The 26,122-nt window shown below is 37.2% G+C and overlaps 1 protein-coding gene across 1 annotated transcript; it reads right to left on the bottom strand.

Annotated features, from left to right (window-relative positions):
* Positions 1 to 2,997: 2,997 nt before the first annotated feature.
* On the bottom strand, positions 2,998 to 6,478 carry LOC121991029. Its single transcript, XM_042545058.1, has 7 exons — positions 6,317 to 6,478; positions 6,091 to 6,183; positions 5,884 to 5,991; positions 4,226 to 4,522; positions 4,017 to 4,121; positions 3,799 to 3,924; positions 2,998 to 3,045 (listed from the first exon to the last, which is right to left on the bottom strand). The coding sequence occupies exons 1-7, from the start codon at positions 6,371 to 6,373 to the stop codon at positions 2,998 to 3,000; spliced, it is 834 nt and encodes a 277-aa protein (XP_042400992.1). The 5' UTR covers positions 6,374 to 6,478.
* Between the last annotated feature and the right edge of the window lie 19,644 nt (positions 6,479 to 26,122).

Here is a 26,122-nt window from a genome sequence, read left to right as displayed (position 1 = left end):
CTCACAGCCCCAAATCCTCATGAAAGACACCTGGGCATCTCTCCCAGTCCATATCCTATATGGTGTCTTTATCACGGCCTTGGATGGAACTCGGTTGAGAATGAAAGCTGCCGTGTCTAGAGCATATCCCCATAGATATGTCGGAAGATCTGTGTGACTCATCATATATCGTACCATATCTAATAAGGTACGATTCCTCCTTTCGGATACACCATTCCACTGTGGTGTTCCAGGAGGAGTGAGTTGAGATAAAATCCCACACTCAGCTAAGTAGTCACGAAACTCATGGCTTAAGTATTCACCACCTCGATCTGATCGAAGTACCTTAATACTCTTGCCAAGCTGGTTCTGTACTTCATTATTGAATTCTTTGAACTTTCAAAGGATTCAGATTTATATGTCATCAAATACACATAACCATATCTACTGAAGTCATCAGTAAATGTGATGAAGTATCTATAACCGCCTCTAGCAGCGACATTGAAAGGGCCACATACATCACTATGTATGAGTCCTAACAAATCAGTCGCTCTCTCGCTGTGCCCACTAAAGGGAGTCTTGGTCATCTTGCCTCGTAGGCATGACTCGCATATCTCATATGATTCAAAATCAAATGAGTCCAACAAACCATCCTTATGGAGTTGGGATAAGCGCTAGTCATTTATATGACCTAAGCGACAGTGCCAAAGGTAGGTGTGGTTCATATCGTTCGATTTGAACCTCTTGGAACTAACGTTATAGATAGAGCTCTCAAGGTCTAGAATATAGAGTCCGTTCATTAGAGGTGCACTACAATAGAACATATCGTTTAAATAGACAGAACAACATTTGTTCTTTATTATAAACGAGAATCCTTTCTTGTCCAAACAAGAAACTGATATAATGTTCTTAGTTAATGCAGACAAATAACAACAATCGTCTAACTCTAGTATAAACCTAGAGGGCAGAGATAGAAAATAAGTCCCTACAGCAACAGCAGCAACCCGTGCTCCATTGCCTACTCGTAGGTCTATCTCGCCCTTTGTCAATGCTCTGCTATTTCTCAGTGCTTGTACATTAGTACAAATGTGCGAAGCACATCCGGTATCTAATACCCACGACGAAGAAATAGAGAGGTTGACTTCTATAACATTTATACCTGAAGTAGAAATCTTATTTCTCTTCTTGTTAAGATCTTCCAGGTATCCTGTGAAGTTCCTCTTCCAGTGCCCTGCTTGTCCTTGATATAATTGACGAAGATGTTCAACCATATCGTAAGCACACATCAACTCATGTTGCTTCTGAAGCTTAGAGTTCATGGTTGCGAGCATTAGACAGGACACATCTAATGCGTCATCTTGATGCTTCTTGTAAGCATCCCGGTCAGCTCGCGTGGCAGTGGTAGGAGGAGCCTCCGGAATGAGCTTCTCCAGAACGTACAGTTTACGTTCCTGAGTGAGAACTATTCTCAGGTTCCTGTACCAGTCCAGGAAATTTGCTCCGTTGAGCTTGTCCTTCTTAAGGACAGAACGCAGGGAGAAAGAGTTCGTATTCGACGTCATGGTTATCTACAACAGAAAATTTGCAGAAATAAATATCATATTCTTTTAAAATCATTTAATTAGGCCTTTAATTTAATGATGCTTCCACTGAATTCTATAATTCTTGTGGGACAAGATCCACATCATACTAACCCTTGAGTTAGCTTTGGCTAATACGCCCAAGGCTTAGTATGATCGGTAGGTAACGATTACCAATTACATCTCTATGCAACTCTTGTTTATAAAATCAATATCCACATTTATATTATAACTCGAGTTAGCTTTGGCTAATACGCCCGAGAGTTAATATAGATGTGATTTTGACCTATCTTTTCCAACCGTTGGAAGAATGCCTATAGTTGACTCAATCTAACCGAGCAACTAGGAATACTCAATCTAATTGAGTTTGTATTCACCCATGCGTTGATAGGCGGGACCAAGATTGTCCCTCCGTACCCTACCAAGATAATATGTATTGCTCTGCTTTGGCAGATTCAACAATACATGTGATCGAGGTAGTGATAGGTATCACGGCACGGTTAGGCATTTAGAGTTGGTTCGATCGAGATCTAATCTAATCGAAAAAGATGCATCTTGTGCACGACTTAGATCTAATCTAATCGCAAGGGTGCATCATGTGCACGACTTAGATCTAATCTAATCGTAAGGCACTAATTAATTAATTACTTATTAAACATGCATCATATACATAAGCAATTAACTAATTAATCTATTTGTGATTTAGTCATGGCCCTACTACGATCCTCTCAAGCCAATGAGAAGATCGAATGGTCAACCTAGGGTCAACAGCTTCTCCAAGCTCCTCCCTTTGACCACCTTGTGTTGCTCGTGCCCGCCTCGGAACTCCGTCTCGTGTGGACCCTCCACCGCTCCAATTTGTACATTACAATTTGAAACTCGAGTTACATTCGAGTCTAAATCTAATTTACAACCAGAATATATGAGAAAGGCACGACGCGCAGGTCGAGGAAAAATAAAAACATACAACACGCGCAAACACATAACGGCACGCAGGCCGTATTATGAATTACAACACAATCCAATCATATTGGGTTTTTGGGCCATGACTATCACAAAATTAATATATAATTCAAAATTATATATTTTTCATAATTTTCTATAATTTTAAAATTAATTTTTTACAATTTTTATGAGTAAAATTTCCCGGCGGTCCCGTTTAGCGGTTTCGGGTGCAATCGCGGAACGGATCTCCTTGCGGGGCCAGGGGCAGCGCCCCTACCCGCGATCTAACCATCGTGAGGATTCCTTTGCGATCCAACAGCGCCCAAACTCGCTGTCCCAAAACGATTTGGGTCGAGACATTGTCGTTTCGGAAAAATCTTCCCGGCAGGTTCGTTTTTAGCGATTTCGGGTGCAATCGTGGAGCAAATCCCCTTGCGGGGTTAGGGGCAGTACCCCTACCCATGATCTAACCATCGTGACACTACAACAAAAATCACTTTTCGCAGCGCGCAAATTCGCTTTCCGCAGCGCGCATTGCATGCTGCACAATTAAAAGCTGTTAAAAATCCTAAATTATTAACAGCGTACTTTGCGCGCTGCGGATAATACTTTCCGCGGCATGCTTTGCGCGCCGCGGATAATACTTTCCGCGGCATGCTTTGCGCGCCGTGGATAATACTTTCCGCGGCATGCGTTGTGCGCTGCGGATAATACTTTCCGCGGCGTGCTTTGCGCGCTACAGATAATATTATCCGCAGCGCACAAAGCACGCTACAAATAGTAGTTTCCGCGGCGTGCTTTGCGCCTACGGATAATATTATCCGTAGCGCGCAAAGCATGCCGCGGAAAGCATTTTTATGCACTAAGGATAATAATCTACAGCTTATAAATGTACGCTGTTGATAGTCTTAACTATATTAAAAAAATATTAATTTGATGAAAATAATAAACCAAAATTTTACAATAAATTTAGTGCAAATAAATCCACAAAATTAACAAAAGTCATAGTTTTTCGTTATACCAAAAAAATTTAAAGATCTTAAACAAGATACAAAATCTCTATCAAACTAGTCATGTATTACATAACAACAATTAAACTTACAATCCACACAAATTAGTATATTATGTATCAATCACACAATACTATAAATTTCGATAACCATGCAACCGTGCTTCCTATTGCATCATCAAGAAACCGCATTTCATCATTTGGTCGAATTAGGTCCACCTTTTCCACCAAAACTTTATCAACCCAAACTTTCCAACATGATCCACCAAGAATAACGTGATGCACTTTTGTATTTGGATCTGTGGATGCAATTCGACCTTCTGCAACAACTAATTCATCAGCAAACCAATGAAGCGACTTACATTTAGTATTAACACATATATCTCCACGACTCGCATTTCTCGAATTTGACTGTAAATAAACAATACAAAGTTATTAATTAAATCATATATATTTTTGTAACAATTTTGTAATTCAGAAATACATAATTTTATGATAATCACCTGAAAAACATGACCAAAATCATCACTTTTTTTGGCACCAATATTAATATCGCTATTGCTACCAAATTCATTCCCAATACCGCTACAAATACCACCACTAGCAATCTAATTTTATAACCAAATCGTGTCAAACAATGTCATCATGATAATTCAAAATCATTTAAGTGTACATATCAAACTTATTTTATATATATTGTTTACTTACTAACCTGTTCTGGATGATTTTGTTGTCTCATACTTTGTAAAAACATAGACCTCATTTCTTGCATTTCTAGTTGATTTTGTTGCCTCATTTCCTGCATTTGTTGTTGAACATTTTGTACTATAGTTTGAAGTTGTTGAACCATTCCATTTTGTTGCACTGAAGCTCCAACTTTCGATGGTGTTACTCCAAAGCCCATTCCACGCACTCTACCCCGAGCTTCATTGCCAAACACAATGCTAATTGCATCATCAGCAATATTAGTTGTGTTTTGAGATTCGGGTGGACATTCTAATATTTTTTTCTGCAACAAAAAATAACTTTCAATATATTATCATTAATATAATAGATGACTGGAAGAAGATTGACTAATAATTACAATGCTTTAGTACTATAATAATCTTTTGGATTTTCAGTTTTGATCGAGACTGGAAGAAGATAGAAGCCTTCCATATGTCATTGAAGACAGATGCACAATATACCAGATGTCATTGAAGATGTCATTGAAGATGCACAATATACCAGATGCACAATATAATAGATGACTGGATAAAACAGATGCACAACTTTAACATATTCCTCTATCCTATAAACTTCTTTCTATCGATACAATATACCAGATGTCATTGAAGAATTAATTTTCATTATATTGAAAAGCTAGATTTGGGGGTCTAGTTTGTTGGTTCTGTGATTGATTTTGTCTCTTATTTTATCCTTGTCTCAAGGTTTCCATTGTTACTCCTCTTTGCTTTTTATCGAGTTTAGTTTATTCAGTATGATTCAGTGAGTAGGCACTTAATTTGAGGTTTTACTATCTCATTTTACGATGCAAAGAAGTAGGAATCCATTATTCCTGTCAAACTTAAATGCCAGGAACACTGACCATATGTTTTCAATGAAGCTAATTAAAACAATCTTCATTTTCCTCTTGGAGTATGAAAACCTTTGCCCAAACATACACACAAAAAAGGGGAAAAAAGTGCTAATTGGTTGTATGCATTCTCATTATTGTCACCCATTATTAAGTCCAGATTAAAAGGAGACTCTGTAGGTTTCCAGGTAACTATTTACCTAATATGAAATTTCTATTTCATCCAAGTTAGCTTAATGGCTGCTTTCCAGCAAGATAGTTGTACTCTCAACGATAATGGTTGTTTCCTTCTTGTATTAATTGTTGTTTGGCCAACAACTATTGTTATACTTATGGTGTATTTGTCTTGGAAAAGAAACATTTTTTTGAATTTTTTTTGGGTCTTGCTATTTTTTGCTTTCTCATGCATACATTTGTTACAGTATGTTAAGAAGCAGCAATTTTAAGAAATCACGCTACTTGCCTTCTCTATATGTGATATATTACTTAATGATTTGAATTGTTTGATTGGGAGAGAATTACTGAAAGTCCAGTTTTCTTTATTCTAATCTACTTTTGGCTTTGGTATTTATGAGTTCAATGTAAAACAAGGAGAATTTTTTAAGGTTATAAAGTTGGGTACTCAACATGACAAGGCCTCATTTATACTGTTCACTAAGTAAAACAATGATAAAAGTCTTTCTACAGAGACATTGGTAAGAGTATAAATGGAGATCTTAAGTATAAATGCTTATGAAAAACCATATCAATGGAATAAAATTTCAAAGAAATCTAAAATGAATGAACATGCTTACCATTTTCTCTCCAACGGCTTGAGTACTGGGCTCCCCATTTTTTCTCTTGTGACCTTCAATCCAAACTTGCGATCTCGTAATTTTTGTATCCATCGGACTTGTCTTTTCCTTAAATATAAAAATATATACAAAATCATTACAGCATAACTTAAAAGATGCATATATCATTAATTATTACTTAAATTATAATAAATTAAAAATAATTACCATAATGTGAGTCAAACGAGCATAGCCCCTCCGACTCATTGTGTGAATGTGGTCTTGTTTTTCCCTCATTGCTCTAAATCTTGCACTCTTTTCCTAAGATTAGTCAAAATCGCATAATCAAACTCTCCAACATATTAAAACTTAGTAGTCTCTTACTCAACCATAGCATTAGAATAAATTCAATGCATTCCCATCTAACTCATGGTCTAAGTGAATAAATACTTACTTGAAAGGTAGATGATAATGTCCTCTGTACAAACAAGTCCCACTGATTTTGGTCCATAAATTCAGGCTTCAACAAACTGAGATCTCGTGAAGCCACTCGACTTGTATTAGCTTCTCGTACAAGTATTTGCAATTTGGATTTTCTATCACCCCACAATTTAGCTAACTTTTGAAAAATTGTTTTCTTTTCCCAATCCTCAACTTTATAAGTCATCTGCACATTTAATAACACAAAAATATGTCTACATTTTGTTATAAAAATGGAAATGAAAAATTAAGTAACTAAATATATTACCTGAAGACAACTCCACATCCTATCTTTCACTTCTTCATCAATATCACTCCATCCATCTAATGTATATGGCACAAATTCCTTTATCATGCAACCTAGGAAAGAAGCGTACTTCACTGAATTATCTCCAATCGGCTGACCAAACTCATTACGCTCCAGCTCTTTGCACTTGTCTTGGCCACTAACCATTTTCAACTTTGACGCACCCCGTCCTTTTTTCTTATCAATTTTCTCATCAACAATTGGTTCTTTACCATGCAAATCTTCTGATGAATTGGCTGAATTGTTAGAGTCCATTCTCGATAACTTATTAGTTATATTTTCCTGTTAAATAGCAAAAAGAGATATTGAAATGTCTTTAGTAAAATAAACCACGATTTAAAATAGAATACAATATCACCTGAATTTCAGCTACAGATCCTTTGCCACGTTTTTTAACCATTTTACTCATCCTTTGAAAGCTATGTAATGACCTGGTCAAACATGTAATATGACATGATGCATTGCTGAAAATAAATAAGCAGACAAATATATTGAAACACTAAATAAAGAGTTATGCAATTATTGATAAGAACACGTATCAATCAAAATAAATAACTATAAAATATATAGTTGAAAATGTCCATCATGTCTCAATCACATCAATTCCCTCACACTCATTCCTTGAGTACGGCTCTTTCTCAGTAATGTTAATCTCAAGTTGGGATACATCAAGAGGTGTTGATGACGTATAAGCATCTTCTTCAAGCACGTTCATGTTATGAATACCTCGAGGCGGCGCTTTTAGCAACACATACCAATTTGATTCATCATTATCCCTAGAATAGAATACTTGCTTTGCTTGTGATGCTAAAATGAAAGGATCACTTTCAAAAGTTTTTACTCCTTGATGTAAGTTGACCAGTGTAAAACCATCTTCAATTTTGATACCAGTTCCAGGATTGGCCCAATCACATCTAAAAACAGGCACTTTAAAAGAATAGTAATCTAGCAAAATAATATCTCGAATAACTCCATAGTATGATAATCTTCCTACTGTATGTGAATTGTCATTAGCATTAGATTGATAAATAGTATCGGCTTCAATTGAAACACCACTATCTTGTGTCGACCTTCCAACATCAATTGTGTGGAACCGATATCCATTTACAATATATCCTGTATAAGATGTAACGTGCTTTCTAGGACCATGTGCTAGCCATTGAATTCGACCTGAAGAGTTAACAGAAACCTGTTTTGATAACCATTCGGCAAATGTTTCCATATGTTTCTTTTGTAACAATGTTTCATTACTTGAGAAACGATGATTTGTTTGTTTAAGCTCGTCAATGTGCATCCTATTTAAAATCATTGAAGGGAGATGTTAGAATACATAAGAAATGTAATAGATCAAGACTAACAATATGAAATTAACTACACTCACTGTAAGTAAGGTTCAACTTCTGCACTATTGAATAATATATATCGATGTGCAGCTTGCAACACGTGGTCCTCTAAAATCTTTTCTTTCCCTTTAGAAATTGGGCGACCTTCTAATAATCCATCTTCTAAATCATCATTCCTATTAGAACGAACACCAATACTATAAGCCTTTTTTATATAAGCACTACAAAATATCATTCGTTCTTCTGCGAGGTAACACTCAGCTATGCATCCTTCTGGTCTTGCCCGGTTCTTCACATACCCTTTTAGTGTTTTCATAAATCTAAATCACAAAGCAAAATTCAAATGAAAGAAGTGTTTAATAAAATATAAATTATTTTATAATATTAAAATTATCAAAAATAATAATAATTATTTATTACCTTTCAAATGGATACATCCAACGGAATTGGACTGGTCCACACAAACGAGCCTCTCTTGCTAAATGAATTGTTAAGTGAACCGAGATGGTAAAGAAAGAAGGTGGAAAATACCTTTCCAACATGCATAGAATTTCAGCAATATTCTCCTCGAGTTGTTCTAAACGGTTCCGGTCTAATACTCTTTGACATAATTCATTGTAAAATGCACCCAACATAAATATAGCATTACGTGGACCTTTCGGTAGAAGATTTCTCAATGCTACTGATAGCAATTGTTGCATTAGAATATGACAATCATGAGATTTCAGCCCAATAAGATTACGCTCTTCTACAAAAACATAGTTACCAATATTTGAACTATATCCATCGGGTAACTTTATTTTCTTCAACCTAGAGCAAAACACATCCATTTCTTTTCTAGATAATGTGTACGGTGCAACAGGCAAATGATATTTATTTTCTCCTTTTTCTTGAGGATGTAATTCTTGTCTAATTTTTAAGTGTACCAAATCTTTGCGAGCATTCACACCATCTTTGGATTTTGTCTTCAAGTTTAACAATGTGCCTATGATATTCTCGCAAACATTCTTTTCAACATGCATCACATCTAAGTTATGACGTAGTAAGAGGCCCTAAAGGTAAACATCAACATGATTTATAGTTAGTTCAGAATATTAGAACATAATTTAGGAACAAAAAATAACAAATTGTAAAAGCTAATGAATACAGTGAAAAATAACTTACACTCCAATATGGCAGATTGAAAAAAATTGACTTTTTCTTCCACCTTTGAACTGGTTTTTGTACCTCTTTTGAACTCCCCTGTTTCTTCCTCTTTTTCCTCAAAGTGTTGACAGTCTCACCCTTTTTCTTTTTACCCCAGTCATTTTCAATATCTTTCAATGCATTGATAATTTCTAACCCATTCAAAAGTCTAGGTTTCCCTTTACTCTCCTTTTCCCCATTAAACCACTTTTTTTTCTGACGAAATGGATGATTAGGAGAAAGAAATCTCCTGTGGCCTAAGTATGCAAACTTTCTACTATATTTAAGCCACATAATATTTTAAACTTTCTACTATATTTAAGCCACATAATATTTCAAAAGTCTAGGATTCCTACATCATAATATTTTAAACAAATAAATATCATGTGTCATAGTAGTATTTACTAGCCATGTCAAAGTATTATTCACACACTTTAAAGACTGATAATTTGTTTTTTTCTTTTTTAGTTTAATATATTTAATCATTATTTTTGTGTCCATTCATTCTTGTTACACATATCAATCATTGTCTCTAATGATATACTCGTGTCAAAAGATCAAACAAAATATATCAATGGTGAGAACTAAATAATGTGGATTTCATGTAGAGCAAGGGTAGCATAATTAATAGAATTGTATTAATATATGCATGTAACACACAAGATCAGTTAATTCTAATCTAATTAGCGTGTTCCAAATCAAGATAAGAAAATGGAAGGTGTTAAATTATACCATCAAGATAAGAAAATGGGAGGTGTTGAATTATAGCATCGATAACGTGCTTGTAAATTGAAACTAGTAAAATACTTGATCATTTTATAAAGAAGAAAGACATGACTCTTGGAGCGCAAATATTGTAAGACAAATTGAAGCATTAAGCAATCGAAACTAAAAATTCTTTTATATAAATCGCTCACAAAAAGAGGATGCGAAATTGTAATTATTAATCCAACTCCTCCACTACACTCTATAGAATTGATCATCCCTAACCAATTCTATTAAATCAGAATTAATCTATGCTGTGGGAAGAATTTAAAAGAAAAATAATAATAACAATTTGAGACACTATACTCCAAAATAATTTCTAAGAAAAATAAGAGGAAAGAAAGGAGGAAGTAGCTAACCTTCTCGGCTACCAACGAAATACATCTCTCTCGATATAAGTCAAAAAAAAAAACTTATACCACTGGTCCGGCAGATCACATAATGCAATTTGTCGACTAATAAATCCCAGAAGATCACATATAAATCTAAAAAAGACAGGCAATGATATTCCAGAAGATCACAAGTCAAAAATTTGTCGACTAATAGAAGTGCAATAAATTGCATAGAGATCAGCTGTAGGAAGTATGAAAAGGAATAGTCTAAAATATGAAACCCAAAAGTTTAGCAAGTACATTAGACAGCAGACAAACAGAATCACATAATGCAATTTGCTTGGAGGTGAAACTAAATCCTCGAAACACATATGATACAGACTAAAACTAGATGTGCATTAAATGTAACTACTAAGTTCTAGCATACATGACCAGAGTGGCATGAAAACTCATGAACTGGGACTGGTCCACAATATAAATACGTCAAACAGGAATGGGGATCAAAGAAAAAAATTGATAGAACAATCTTGTGCTGGCAATATGAACATGCAAGATTAAAATCTTCAATGCAAGTAGAATGAACACAAAATCGTAAAATATATAAATACACTCGAGCTCCAATTTATGAATAAAACTATTTGCTGTAGAGTGCCGCCCAAATAAGTTTAGGGACATAGAGATTAGGGTTACCTTTGCTTTGAGCTTTTGCCTTGATGTAGAGTGTGGAGTGGCTATCAAAGGGCTTGCTCTTGCTGTGGTCCTATGATACAGAGAGATGGAAGGAAGTCTTGCAGCGACGGCGAGTGCGGAGAGGCGGAGTGGAGTCGTGCGGCCGACGATGATCAGTGCAGAGAGGTGGAGAGGATTCCTACGGCTGGTGGCGGTGAGTGCCGAGAGGTAGAGAGGAGTCCGGTGACGGCGACGGCGACGGTAGTGAAGAGAGGCAGAACTATTGCAGAGAGGTTGCGGCGAAGGCTTCGGCGGCGAAGGGTTCGGGCGTTTTTTTTAATTTGGCAGAATCTTCACACTTTATTTAACCAAGTTACAAACGCATATAATTTTATTCGAAGGAAATGTTGACTTTTTTAACCAAGTTACAACAATTTCTTTAACCAAATAAGTTACGTTTTGTTTCATGTATTTTTTTTAATTTAATTTTGTTTAATATAACTTTATTTTTTTATTACTTTTTTTTATTATTTCCAAACTAATCATTAAATTTTAATCATGTTTTTTTATTTATTACATTTGGCTGTTATTATTATTAACTATTCGCAGCATACATTAACATGCATGCCGTTAATAATATATTATAGACGGCGTGCTTTTAATGTGCGCTGTTAATACCTTTTTTTATTTCAAAGTTCATACTATTAACAGCGCACATCAACATGCACGCCGTTAATAATACTATTAACGGCATGCTTTTAATGTACGCTGTTAATAGCGCGCTGCGAAAAGTGATTTTTGTTGTAGTGTGAGTTGCTCCGTTGCGATCTAATGGCACCCAAGCCCGCTGTCCCAAACGGATTTGGGGCAAAACGAAGCCGTTTAAGGAAAAACTTCCCGGTAGCCGAAGCCTACAAGTGGCGAGATACTTGTACTTCGCTTCTACGGAAAAATTACCCATAAAAACATAAAAAACTAAATTTTTACAGAAAATCACAGAAGGTTTAGTTTTCATAAAACCAAAAATTAAACTCGTACAAGACTTGCACGTGGCTCTGATACCACTGTTGGGTTTTTCGGGCCGCGAAAACCGCTTTCCCCAAAGCCGTAGATCCGTGCAAGGAAAACCAAACAAAAATTACGAGTACGAGTTTCAAAATTTCTAGATCTACTCCTAGATCTATGTGTTAAGAAGTATACCTTGAAGCGTACCCTTTCGCGTTCCCGCTCGTCCAAGGAATTGCCGGATCTCTAGACCGTCAAGCGTCGGTCCTCTAGAAGTATCCACACGGACACGTAGGCGGAGAAAACCTCACACAAAGGTGTGCTAGCACCCTTGATCAGCCAAGCAAGAGGAGGGAGAGGGAGAGCTTGAGAGGAAGAAGATGCAATAATAATCACTTGAATGAAAATGAATCCATTTTCATTCAAATTGTGGCCGGCCACATTTCCATAGTGTAACTCCCCATTAAATGCAATTAATGTGAAGTTATTAAGAAAATGGCTTTGTAACTTCCATGAGGTGGCACCCATGATGATGTGGAGTAACATCATTGGTCCACTTCAATGCCAACTCACCAATGAGGTGGCATAAAGTCAAGTCTAACTTGACTTTTAATCTTCCTCTCAAGTCAAGTCAAATTTGACCAAATCTCTTCCATGGTTGATCGAATCCAACCATTTGATTCAAGCCAACTTAATATAATGAATCTAATTCATTTAATTAAATTGATTCAATGAGTCAAAATCTAAATTAGACTCATTGTACACATGAATCAACTTGAGTCGAACTCAAGTTAGCCCAATTAGGATTACTCTTAATCCAATTTGATTCATCAAATGAATCTAATCCTCTTGGTTCATCATATGAACCTAATCTCCATCTAATTGTCCTAAGTGTGTGACCCTATAGGTTATTGTAACGTTTGCAATGCCCTAAACTCATTTAGGAGCATAAGTAATGAGCGGTATCTAGCAACACATCATTACTACCCAAGTTACAAGAATATCGAGATCCGACATCACCTTGTGACTACTAATTGTGACTCCTCACAATATATGACAAGTGCCCTTCTATCCTAGACATCTAGATTGATTATTATGAGGCATAGACCGTGTCATCCTCTAATCAATCTAAATCTTGAACTCCAAGTAGACACACTAAATCAAATGAGCTCAATATCCTATATTGACTCATTTGGGCATGGCCATGCATTTCGTGGTCTCACTCTATCAAGAATACCGATGTCACTCCCGTCATATAGGAGGGATAGATCCCATCTACATCACTCACATCCCTCCGCATAATTTGTTACATACCCAGTAATCGCCTTTATAGTCCACCCAGTTACGGGTGACGTTTGACGAAACTAAAGTACATAACTCCTTATGTAGGGATCTATGGTGACTTCAGGTCTAAGGACTAGTAGTCATACTAATAGCCACATGAGAAAGTATATGACACTCATATAACGATCCATGATACTTTCTCATGGCGGGTCATTCAGTATACATTCTCTAATGTATACCCATGTGTCAACTTGATATCTCTATATCCATGACTTGTGAGATCAAGTCATCGAGTTGACCTACATGCTAGTCTTATTGCATTAACATTGTCCCTGAATGTTAATACTCGACTAGGAATGATTAAGAGTAGTGTTCCCTATATCATTTCACTATCGGTTCAACTAACCGATTGATATAGGTGAGAACCATCTACTCAAGGACATTATTATACTTAGTTTATTTGGCACCAATACAAGTAAGTATAATAACCAAAATCCAAATGCCTTTATTAATATACAAGAATATAATACAATGAGTCCATACAATCATCAAATGATTGGCTCTAGGGCTCTAACTAACATTTGGATTGTTCGGGTCTGACTTCAGATTTCTAACCGGAAACCCTAGGTCGACCCGATGCCTACTGTTCTCTCTGCGGGGAACGCGTCCTCACCTACTCCACTCAGGAGAGTTACCTGTTGCCAGTGCGATCCTCCAGATCGACTGAACTTTTGCTTAGTGCTCGATGCTTCTGGACTTTCTGCTGGACGCCCGCTCCGCGACTCGTCCAGTCTTCCACCTGGTTCACGACACCAGGAATTTCCACCTAGGGTTACCACCCCCTAGGACTTTTGCCTGAAGCCCTCGACCCACCAAGACTTTCCGCATAGGGTTACCACCCCCTATGACCTAGGGTTACCACCCCCTAGGGTTTTCTATCTGCCTAACTTCATTTAGGACTTTTGCCTATGTACACTTAGGACTTTCCTGTAAGCTCATTCAAACTATTAGATCAACATGACCTTAACTTTGAATCTTTTGCCATTATCAAAACACTGGTTCGATCGTCGGATGCTTCCCGCACCAACAATCTTCCCCTTTTTGATTATGACAACTTAAGTTCAAAGTTAAGTAAAACAGGTATAAGTAAACGAATGTATCAATAAACATAAGCAAGCTTTTTTAGTAAAAGTTCAAGTTAGAACGTAAGCAAGCTAAATGTGTCTAAGGCTCCTCGTTAATAAATGTCTAAGGCTCCCCCTTAATAAGAGCTCTCTTAACCTTAATTTGAATTTGTCCTACTTTCCCCCTTTGCTATATATCAAAAACTTTTGTAGGGAAAAGACAAGATGAAAGGACTAAGTTTTTAATTATGTTTTCAAAAAAAAGTTACACTTTTAAAAACAACATTTTAAAACAACTTGTAAGTGAAATTTGCTAAGAAAAAAACTTGTTTTTGAAGTAAACAAATTAAAGCAGAAGAAAGTCTAGTAATTAAGCTAAAAAGATTTTTCTTTGAACCGAAAGATTGCTAAATTGAAATTTCTTTAGTTTTGAACAACTCCTTTTACTTAGCCAAAATTTGTGCAAATTTGAGGTTAAATTTTGAAAAGTTAAAAATGACTTAGCTAGTTTCAAAAGGCTTTGTTGAAAAATATTTCGTTAAAATTTTAAAGCCTTTTTAAAAGACATTAATTTTTGAAATAATATTAGATTAAAAAATCTTTTGATTTTACTTAGTTAATTTTGAAGACAACTATAGAAGTGATAAAATATTTGGACGAATAAGTAAATTTAAATTAACGGCAAAGGAGGAGGGATTACTTAAGAACCTAATGTCCAAGCATGAGTTAAGTTAAATGGATTTCAAAGTAACCAATTTCCTATAGTGAGGTATCAGAGCCCTAAGGTGTAAGCATGAGTCAACTTGAAATACTGATATCCTTAACCAACTGTCTAACTTTTAGTTACTGGCTGAATACCTAGAGGGCAACAGTTTTCACTTGGTTAGTCAAGTTAAATTCAAAATCTAGTTAGATTTGACTAAGTCAGGATCACTTGACTTGATTATTATATTTTTGGTATTTAATGCCTAGCCTCACTATGATGCACAGAAATAAGCATTCTGAAGTCCAGGCTGTACCCTATGCATCTCACGCCGTTCTAAGTTTCTTTCAAACACAAACAAGTTATGCCTAGTGTGTTTGTGAGATGCTCTGGCTAAAATCTAGGAGAGCATGATATCTAAAGGTAAGTGCCTAGGCTAAGTCCAATTTTGAAAATCTAATAAGATTGGGATTTTGAAAACATTATTTTTCCTAGAATTTTAAAAGCTAATTTTAAGATTAGGCAATTTTGAACACCAATTTTTTTAAAAAAAATTAGATGTGAGAAGTTGGTTTGAAAATCAAGATCTATTCTATCCAACACATTCCTATGTGTGTAGAATTAAGCAAAGAAAAAGTAAATAACATAAAAAACTGGTAAGCAGAAATAAGTAGAGTAACTGAATTCTACTAAGCACAAGTTCAACTAGACTAGGAAATGAAAGTGTCTGCGTCTAAAATCTAAGTTACAATGCAGGAAACGATAGCGTCAAAGAGTAGGATCATCAGCTGGAGGTGGTGCAAGGGGTTGCTCGGGTGCATGCTGTCCCTGTCGACGTATCCCATCCCGGAGAGAGGCAAATCCGGCAGCTATCTCGGATCGGAGGGATCAGAGGGATCGGAGGGAGCGATGGCTATCTAGAACAGCCCGTCGCGTCTGAATGGACTGAACCTCGAGATGAGTGAGTCTGTCCTCTACGGAGAGTGGTGCTGAAGTCGAAGGCCCGGCTAACGTGGAAGGCCCGGCGGAGGTGGAAGGTAATGGATCTTCGAATAACTCCTCGGCTAAGAAGTCGGGCCACTCCTCTCCCTCGCCGGGGACAATGTCGGGAGGTGCATCCTTGGCCTCTGGATCAATCGGAGCAGCGGCTAGCTGTGGTCGACCCCTCCAGGTTATAATCCCCTCAGCGGTGACGTGAACACGGGCTAATTTAAGATTGCGCTGTCTAAACTCGTCATATACGGTAAGAGGGATAACTGTCCCTCTGGTTGTGTCTATCCTAAGGGTCGAAAAGATGTAGGTCAAAACATGACAGTAAGGCATATGAACTACATGGGATGCGACTATACTAGATGCATAAATAATGTTCTGGAACATATGAAATGCTATGTCTATGTCTAAACGGTGACACAAGACATACAAAAGGAATGAATGCCAGGGTCGCATCTTCGGGACGTCCTGAGATGAGATCGGCAAGATATAGGCTATCAGGACTCTATACATAACATAGTTCTGAACCCTAAGAGAGATTGACTTGAACTCAGTCAAGCCAAGTGGTCTCTCCTCCCCGAAAAAGTACATATATATGATATCTAATGTAATATGGGAGTAGGGATTGCCAAATGGAAAATCTCTACTAGGGTAGCATAGAAAGGGACATGTAGATGCCCTAAGCTCTAAACTAGTGCGGATGAGTGAGGGGGTAAACTGGATGTCTGTCGCACCAACTTTGGTAGAATTGGTACTATCATCAAGCCTCTCGAGGTTGTGATAGAACTATGCACATAAATCATGATTTACTGCATTACAGCAGTAAACGAGTCTACCCAGTTGGTAGTACTCTATCATCTGGGCTGATGGGTGACAATACTGAGCTAAAAATGACCTTTTTAGGTACCAAGGCTTAATGGGTTCAAATGTGTATCTAGCAAAGTTAATCCTATGCTGTTCTGAGGGGAATCTGGGATTCGTGGATGGGGTTCTAGCCGGAGTGGGATCAACATTGCGACGTTTCCTATTTTTGACAATATACAAAAACATAGCAAAAACTAGCACTAAAATCATGTAGGAGATGATTAAGAGTAGTTTAGAGTATACCTAGGAGGCATTGCTAGGTGTAGAAAGGGAAGAGTTGGGTTGAAGGCGCCTTGGTTGATGGATTAGAGGCGAAATCGGCACGGGAAACTCGTGGAGAACTTCGGCAAAAATGAACAGAAAGACTTCTGTTCGTGGAGAAAACTTCGAGTTTAAGGCGCCTTGGATGCGTTTTAAGGCGCCTTAAACAGGCTCTTTGAGGCGCCTTGGAGATGATCCGAGGCGCCTTAAAGGGAGTGGGTGGGAGTTTTCCCGCCGCTGGCGAGGGCGCCTCCCTTGTGTGGGAGGCGCCTCAGATAGGCTTTAAGCCTTTTTTTTTTTTTTATTTTGAATGATAAAAGTTAATTAATTTTGAAAAATTTAATTAAATTTGAATATAAAGTTAATTAAATTTGAAAAATATTAAGTTAATTAAATTTAAAAAATATTAAGTTAATTTAAATTTTGAAAAATATTTAAGTTAATTAAATTTAAAAAATGTTAAGTTAATTAAATTTTGAAAAAGGTTAAGTTAATTAAATTTTGAAAAATTTTAATTTAATTATATTTGAAAAATATTTAAGTTAATTAAATTTGAAAAATATTTAAGTTAATTAAATTTGAAAAATATTTAAGTTAATTAAATTTGAAAAATATTTAAGTTAATTAAAATTTTGAAAAATATTTAAGTTAATTAAATTTTGAAAAATATTAAGTTAATTAAATTTGAAAAATATTTAAGTTAATTAAATTTTAAAAATATTTAAGTTAATTAAAAATTTGAAAAATATTTAAGTTAATTAAATTTTGAAAAATATTTAGTTAATTAAATTTGAAAAATATTTAGTTAATTAATTTTGAAAAATATTTAAGTTAATTAAATTTGATAAATATTAAGTTAATTAAATTTTAAAAAATATTTAGTTAATTAAATTTGAAAAATATTTAAGTTAATTAAATTTGAAAATATTTAAGTTAATTAAAAATTTGAAAAATATTTAAGTTAATTAAATTTGAAAAATATTTAAGCTAATTAAATTTGATAAATATTTAAGTTAATTAAAAATTTTAAAAATATTTAAATTAATTAAAATTTGAAAAATATTAAGTTAATTAAATTTGAAAAATATTTAAGTTAATTAAAAATTTGAAAAATATTTAAGTTAATTAAATTTGGAAAATATTTAGTTAATTAAATTTGAAAAATATTTAAGTTAATTAAATTTGATAAATATTTAAGTTAATTAAATTTTAAAATTATTTAAGTTAATTAAATTTGAAAAATATTGAGTTTATTAAATTTGAAAAATATTTAAGTTAATTAAATTTGAAAGATATTAAGTTAATTAAATTTGAAAAATATTTAAGTTATTTAAACTTGAAATATATAATTAAATTTTGAAATATATTAAGTTAATTAAATTTGAAAAATATTTAATTTAATTAAATTTGCAAAATATTTAAATTTAATTTAAATTTAATTTTAACTTAATTTTAATTTAATTTAATTTAATTTAATTTAATTTAATTTAATTTAATTTTAATTTAATTTTAATTAAGTTTTGTCCTTAGTCATCTCACCTGATCTAGATTTTTCAATCAGAGGATCCTATAATTTTGTGAGATAAATTGGTTTTATTATAGAGTTTGGTTTAACTTTGTGTTAGATTCAGATTTAGCTTTGAGCTCAACAAATATGCATTCTTTGGGTAAACTTCTGGGCTATGTTGAGTCACTTGGACGTCATTAAGTAACCATGCCTTCGATGTTTTCCAAATAGTCCTATCCACTGAACTTAGTACAAAACCTTGGTCTAACTAGTTAGGATCCATAAAGGGTAGTTTCGGTCAGTTCCACTTAGCCAAATGCACCAGGTCGAAGCCATATCTTCCTAGACATGCATAGACCAAGCCTCCCTAACGTACTATCATCCAATATTTCACCAGTACCATGGGTCAGGTTAAACTTAGCCCTTTTTATTCTAGCCCTAATTACCCTGCCGGATAGGTTGCGTTTGGTTACCCTGTCGGGTAGATTCCTTTTGGAGGTGTCAGCTATTCTAGAGCCTCCATTATTGATTTTCCTTTAAGTTTATTTATTAAGATAATTTTTATTTATTTATTTATTAAGATGAATTTAATTAATTATTTATTTGATAAGATAATTTTTATTTATTTATTTATTAATTAAAATAATATTTCTTTTTGCTCCCCCTGGATCATAGCCTCGATAAGGTTTATCAAGGTAATGTACTTGATCCTTGGGGACCCAATATTGACCAAGTCCAACTTGATTGACCAAGTTGGACTTGGGTACCCATGCTTGGACTAGTTTACTATTTAGTTTGTTAACTATGGATAGATAAGATCAATATTTCCTTTTGGATTTAAAACCTAGTCCAGTTCTATTGTAAACGGCTCTTTGAGTCCAAAGAATTAGGTCAAGGTTCTTGGACCCCAAAGAAAACCGTTCTAAGGTCTTCTCCAAATCCTTGACCTGAGTTTTCATACTAGAATTTTCTTCCTCAAGCTTTTGGACTTGAGTTGAATTTCCAGTCTGAACTGGTTCAGGCAAGGTTTTGGAGTTAGTCACTTCTTTAAGGATCATTATTTCCTTTAGAAGTGATTTGACCCTAATGTTTCATTTTGCTAATTTACGTAATAAATAATTCACTAAATTATTTAATCGAGGAATACTTACAAAGGGATCGGGCCCTTTGGAAATGGATACAGATCCGTGGCTTCTTTCCGATTCAGCTTCCGATTCGCTCTCGCTCTCGGACACGTTGATTTGATCTCTAGCCATCAGCGCGAGGAGGCTCATCTGGTTGAGCTCGTCATCGGTATCTTCTTCTAAAGATTCCTCAAAAGTTACTTTCAGCACCTTCTTCTTTCTCTGCTTCTTCGCTATCTTTTGATTTGGGCAGTTGACCTTGATGTGCCCCTTCTGATTGCACCCATAGCAGATTACCTTAAACTTGACTTTTGAGCTTGGTTGACTCTCCTTGGATTGTACTGCCTTCTTTAGGTCTCTCTTGTTGAAGCCCTTCTTTTTGTTGTACAGTTTCTTCACAAGGTTCACAAGTTCTGTTGTTAGTTCGTCGTCTTCATCGTTTGAGTCGAGTTCTTCTTCCGACTCTGGATCAGTTCTTCACCGTGTTCTTGGTTCACGTGTTCTGCTTGTACTGTCTGAGTCGGGTTCTTCTTCTGACTCTGGATCGGTTCTTCGCCGTGTTCTTGGTTCACGTGTTCTGCTTGTACCTGCAATCAAAGCAATGCCCTTCTCGGTTGGCTATGCATTAGTCTGCTCATGAAGTTCGAATTCAGAAAACAATTCATCTAATTTTATACAAGATAAATCCTTGGAAACTTTCTAAGCATCTACCATTGATGCCCACAATGTGTTCCTCGGAAAAGAGTTGAGTGCGTACCTTATGACGTCCCGATTCTCGACTTTCTGCCCGATTGCATGGAGGGAGTTGAGAATATCTTGTATGCGTGCGTGGAGTTGACTTGCTGTCTCTCCTTCCTGCATCTTGAGATTGTATAGTTTATTAAACAGTAAATCTCTTTTACTCACCTTGGTGTCGGAGGTGCCCTCGTGGAGTTCGATCAGCTTCTTCCATAGCTCTTTTGCGCTGGAGAACGGTCCAACTCTGTTGAGCTCCTCCTTGGTCAGACCGCACTGGAGTATGCAGGTTGCCTTTACGTTTGCCTCTACTTTCTTTATTAAGGATGCGTCATAGTTCTGGTATGATACTAATTTTCCTGAGCCGTCAAGTGGGAGTTCAAGGCCTGTCTTGGTGATCATCCAGACTTCAAACTGGGTTTGCAAGTACGCCTCCATCCGCCCCTTCCAGTACCCGAAATTGTCTCCGGTGAAGAGTGGTGGTCGAGCGGTGCTATAACCTTCTTGAAGTGTCATTTTAAAGCCTGGACACTCAAAACAAATATGTTCCAAGACTGGGTCTTGGATTAGTAGTGTGGGATGTATAAAGAAGAAAACAAACTCGAGTGGTGTTGCACCAACTTCGAGCAAAAATCGATTCGAGCGAGAAATAGATCGGAATATAGTAATTATACTAATTCCGGTCGACTCCGAAAAAAAACTGAAAATACCACGAAAAATTGCTTGATTGGTGGTTGCACCAAATCGAAGCGACCCCGCTCTGATACAAATTGTTGGATCGAGAAGCGCTAGAGGGGGGGGGGGGGTGAATAGCGCTCGTGGTTATTTCATTCGATTTAAAACGTATCAAGTAAAACACTGCAGAAATTAAACACAAACACACGCTAACACAAGTTGGTTACTTGGTTCGGAGCCTGTGGCGACTTCTACTCTAAGGCCTGCAATTGTTGATCGCTTCCGGTGGACAACAACTATATTTCATAAAGTTATTACAAGATAAGTACAGAAAAAGCTGTAAAAAATTTTATACCGACAACTAAAATACTAAATCTAAAGCTCTGGGTTGTCGGCGTCGAGTTGTAGCTTTGTCGGACTGTCTCATTAGCAGCTGGATGCAGAAAGATTGCTTGGAAGAAGATATTTTAGACTGCTGGTCGAAACCCTCTTATAAAGGGTGTTCAAGGCGCCTCCATTGAGCTCCAAGGTGCCTCCAACCCAAGGTTTTATCCCGACTCAGCCGCTGTCGATTAGGCTTTGACCGCTGCTTGTTATCCACCTGAAGGCGCATTCAACGCCACTCCATGGCGCTTCCAAGCCGCGGTCCAAGGCGCCTTCAGCCCCCATGAAGGCGCCTCCAGTTCCTCTGCACAGCTGGCTTCGGCTTGCACCCGAGGCGCCTCCAAGCTCCATGGAGGCGCCTCGGACACTGTTCATCCGAGGTCAAGTGTGCTATTTTGTCCCTACACAATGTGTTAGTCCACAAAATACACATATACCCTGCAAGACAAGGTTAGCACACATAAATATGATAAGAAAGGTTTTTGAGAGTCTCTGGACTGTCCGGGTCTGACTTCGGATTTCCAACCGGAAACCCTAGGTCGACCCGACGTATACTGTTCCCTCTGCGGGGAACACATCCTCACCTACTCCACTCAGGAGAGTTACCTGTTGCCAGTGCGATCCTCCAGATCGACTGGACTTTTGCTCAGTGCTCGATGCTTCCGGACTTTATGCTGGGCACCCGCTCCCCGACCCATCCAGTCTTCCACCTGGTTCGCGACACCAGGACTTTCCACCTAGGGTTACCACCCCCTAGGACTTTTTCCTGAAGCCCTCGACCCACCAAGACTTTCCGCATAGGGTTACCACCCCCTATGACCTAGGGTTATCACCCCCTAGGGTTTTCTACCTGCCTAACCTCAGTTAGGACTTTTGCCTAAGTACACTTAGGACTTTCCTACAAGCTCATTCAAACTGTTAGATCAACATGACCTTAACTTTGAATCCTTTGCCATTATCAAAACACTGGTTCGATCGTCGGATGCTTCCCGCACCAACATTTATATGGTGTGTTGTTGATTATATAATGAAACTGTGTCCTAGTAATCTAGGTTGATGATGCCCCCAAAAGGAGCTCATAAGGATTGTCACGTAAGCCCTGCAGGTGGACTTAGTCCGACATGACAATGAAGTTGAGTGGTACTACTCTTGGAGTTAGATATTAATTAAGTGAGTTGTCAGCAACTCATTTAATTAGTGGGCATTCTATATCTTAAACACAGGGAGATTAACACACTCATGATAAGAAGGAGCCCATATAGTAATATGGGATTGGTGCGGTAGTTCAATAATAACTCTTTAGTGGAATGAGATATTATTGATGAACTCGAGTTGGGTGTTCGGGGCGAACACGGGAAGCTCAAGTTCATCGGGAGACCAAAACCAATTCCTCCTCTCGGTCCCTATTGTAGCCTCTTATTTATAAAGTTTTATACCCACCCATACCCACCTTCTTACCCACCTTAAGGTGGCCGGCCAAGCCTAGCTTGGAGCCCAAGCTAGGGCCGGCCAAACCAAGGTGAGTTGGTGGCCGGTAGCTTGAACCCAATCTTAGGTGGCCGTCCAAAATAAATTAAAAGGATTTTATTTTTAAAATTTTTTCTTATGTGGAAGCCATGGTTTTAAAAAAGAGTTTAAAATTTAAATCTTTCCTTTTATAATTTTCTACAAAATATTAAGAGAAAAGTTTGATATCTTTCCATATTTGTAGTTAAAAGGAAGATTTTAATTTTTGTTAAAACTTTCCTTTTTTGTAACAATTCTCATGATTTTAAAAAGAGAGTTTTAAAAATTAAATCTTTCCTTTTATAGCTTTCTACAAAAGATTAAGAGAAAGATTTGATATATTTCCTTATTTGTAGTTAAAAGAAAGATTTTAATTTTAGAGAAAACTTTCCTTTTTGTAAATCATCCACATGTTTTAATAGAGAGATTTTAATTTATAAAAGTTTCCTTTTATAACCAATCATGAAGGGAATTTTTAAAGAGAAATTTTTATTTTAAAAATTTCCGGAAACAAATTAGGAAGTTTTAATTTTGTGTTAAAAACTTTCCTTGTTTGGAGGAATTGAGGTGGCTGGCCACATTGATATAGAAAAGGAATTTTTTTTAATCAATTAAATTTTCCTTTCTATGGCAAAGAAAATAAGGAAGTTTTTATTAAAACTTTCCTTATTTGCCAAGACCAAGGAATATAAAAGAGAGGGTAGAGGTGCCTCACCTCATAACAATATACATCTAGTATTCCTCTCTTCTATTCCTTGTGGTGGCCGACCCTCCCTCTCCTCTTCTTCTTCCCCTTTTCTTCTTCCTTGGCCGGCGGCATCAACTCTCTAGGAGACCCTTGGTGGCCGGATTTTGCTTGGAGAAGAAGTAGAGAAAGGAGGTTTTGTTTCTTTGCATCCCTTGGAGCTTAGTTGGTGGCCGAAGTTCATCAACTCAAGGAGTTTGTTGTTGGCCGAAACTTGCTTGGAGAAGAAGGAGGCTTGGGTGGATTCTCATCTCGGTAGATCGTCGCCCACATAACGTCCGAGATAAGTGTTAACCTCCGCAAGTGTACGGAAATGTCGTAAGTAATAATAAAAGATATCGTATCCACAGGGGCTGGAATAAGCACTAAAGATGTCTCAACGCGAGTTAGCTAAACAACTAATCAATGGGTTGACAAGTGTAAAGTAAAACTATGAAAAGTAAGATAGAAAATGAAAGAATAAGAAACAAGAATAAGGGCAACAATAAAGGGAATGTTCTAGGAGTTTTGGTTTCTTTGTAAGGATTGTTCCATGTAAATGATTTACCAAATCTTATTTCTCAATTGTCCATTATTTGTAGAAGGTTGTCAGTTCCCTCTTGCAATAGACAACCAGCCTAGGACTAAAATCTATACCTAAACTTAATCAATTTGGAATGAATCTATGTTGTCCTTACACGGGCTTGCCTGTCACGTGTGTCCCTCGGATAATCAACATAGAGTTCATCCCTCCTCAACCGCATCAAGATATAATATACAAACACATACAATCTATCCTACCCCCTTGAATAACTCTATTTCACCCACAAGATCATCCTTCAAACGTCCTTACACGGGCATGTTCCTGTAACGAACGTCCCTCTGAAAATCGAATGAGGTAAAATCTCTACAAGATCCACAAAATATCCAAACATTCAATCAAGCATGGTAATTAGGTCCAAACACAACAATCCACACAAGTTCAAATAGATACAAAATAGGGCAAAATCATAGAAATGGAAATTGACAAATCCACAAGAGTTTTACATCAAATCATCCTTATAATTGTTGGAACCCAAGGTTATTTTGGTGTGATCAACAAGTTAAGTTAGGTCCTATGTTGTTTTAACCTTGTGTCTAAGTGTGCAGGAGCTTAGGAGCACAAGTACTCGAGCGGAAGACGCAGCTAGCGAGAAGGACGACATGCGATGCGCCCGAGAGATGAGGTGCTGCGGAAGAGTACCCCGGTGGACGAGAAGGAAGCATGCGGTGGTTCCGAGGGACGAAAGCCGGAGCGGAAGATTGTTCGGGGAGTAAGAGACGCAGCTAGAGAGAACGGCGGCACGGGGTGCGACCGAGGGACGAAGACTGCGGATGAGTACGCTGGTGGACGAGAAGGAAACACGCAGCGATTACGAGGGACGAGAAGTCGGAGCAGAAGGCTGCTCGAGAAGACCGGAAGTTGGGTTCGGGTGAGCCCTTTTCCGGATGGCAGAGATCACCCAAGTAAGCGGATCCGGAGCGAAAGACCCGAACCGAGACGAGACTTAAACGGAGTAGAGGTCTTGGATGAGAAAGTCAACCAGAGTTGACTTTCGGGGTCCGGGGCGCCCGGAGCTGACTGGGGCGCCCGGAACCCTTCCGGGCGCCCGGACCAGCTTTTTGACTAGGATCGAGTTTTGACTCGATTTGATCATTGGGGGATAAAGTTTATCCCCCCAGGGTGCCCGAAACCCTTCGGGGCGCCCCGACCAAGACTATAAATATAGCCTTGGCCCAGAAGCTTTTCAACGTACTCTGAATTGTAATTCTAATGCTTGTAAGCTTTGTCTAGAGTTGAGCTTCTGTTTTCTGTACTTCAACGCTGTATGAGGCTTCTCCGCCTGAAGGAGTTTTTAGTGAGCCTAAACTTCCTTGGATTAACAACGACATCGGTTGTAACCAAGTAAATCCTTGTGCCTCGCTTTTTCTTTATGCTTTTAATTTATCGGCTTACTTTATATCTACAAGTGTTAGCTTAAAGAGTTCGAGGAAGGGTTGTTCGTTTTTATTCTACAGGACTATCCAACAACCCCCTCCTAGCCGGCCACAACGGTCCTACAAGTGGTATCAGAGCCGAGTACGCTTCAGAAGGACTAACCGCCGTCTGAAGCAACAAAACGATAGCCGGAGCTAGCGACTACCCACCAGCATTCGAGGGGGAGTTTTCCATCTGGAAACAAAAAATGGAGGTATATCTAAACTCAGATATTGGTATTTTTCTAATAATAAAATCTGGCTACGAGGAACCGAA

This window comes from Zingiber officinale, chromosome 6B (genome assembly GCF_018446385.1).
Source record: "Zingiber officinale cultivar Zhangliang chromosome 6B, Zo_v1.1, whole genome shotgun sequence".
In the NCBI taxonomy this organism is placed as follows: Eukaryota; Viridiplantae; Streptophyta; class Magnoliopsida; order Zingiberales; family Zingiberaceae; genus Zingiber; species Zingiber officinale.
This window is presented reverse-complemented; position numbering and strand designations above follow the sequence as displayed.

Excerpts from the sequence above, each read along its gene's own strand:
- LOC121991029 (XM_042545058.1), bottom strand. The coding sequence starts at position 6,373 with ATGGACCAAAATCAGTGGGACTTGTTTGTACAGAGGACATTATCATCT. Across the intron at positions 4,523-5,883 it reads AAGCCGTTGGAGAGAAAATG|AAAAAAATATTAGAATGTCC; the intron begins GTAAGCATGTTC and ends TTTTTGTTGCAG. Across the intron at positions 3,046-3,798 it reads CCACAGATCCAAATACAAAA|CATGCAATGCGCGCTGCGGA; the intron begins GTGCATCACGTT and ends TTAATTGTGCAG.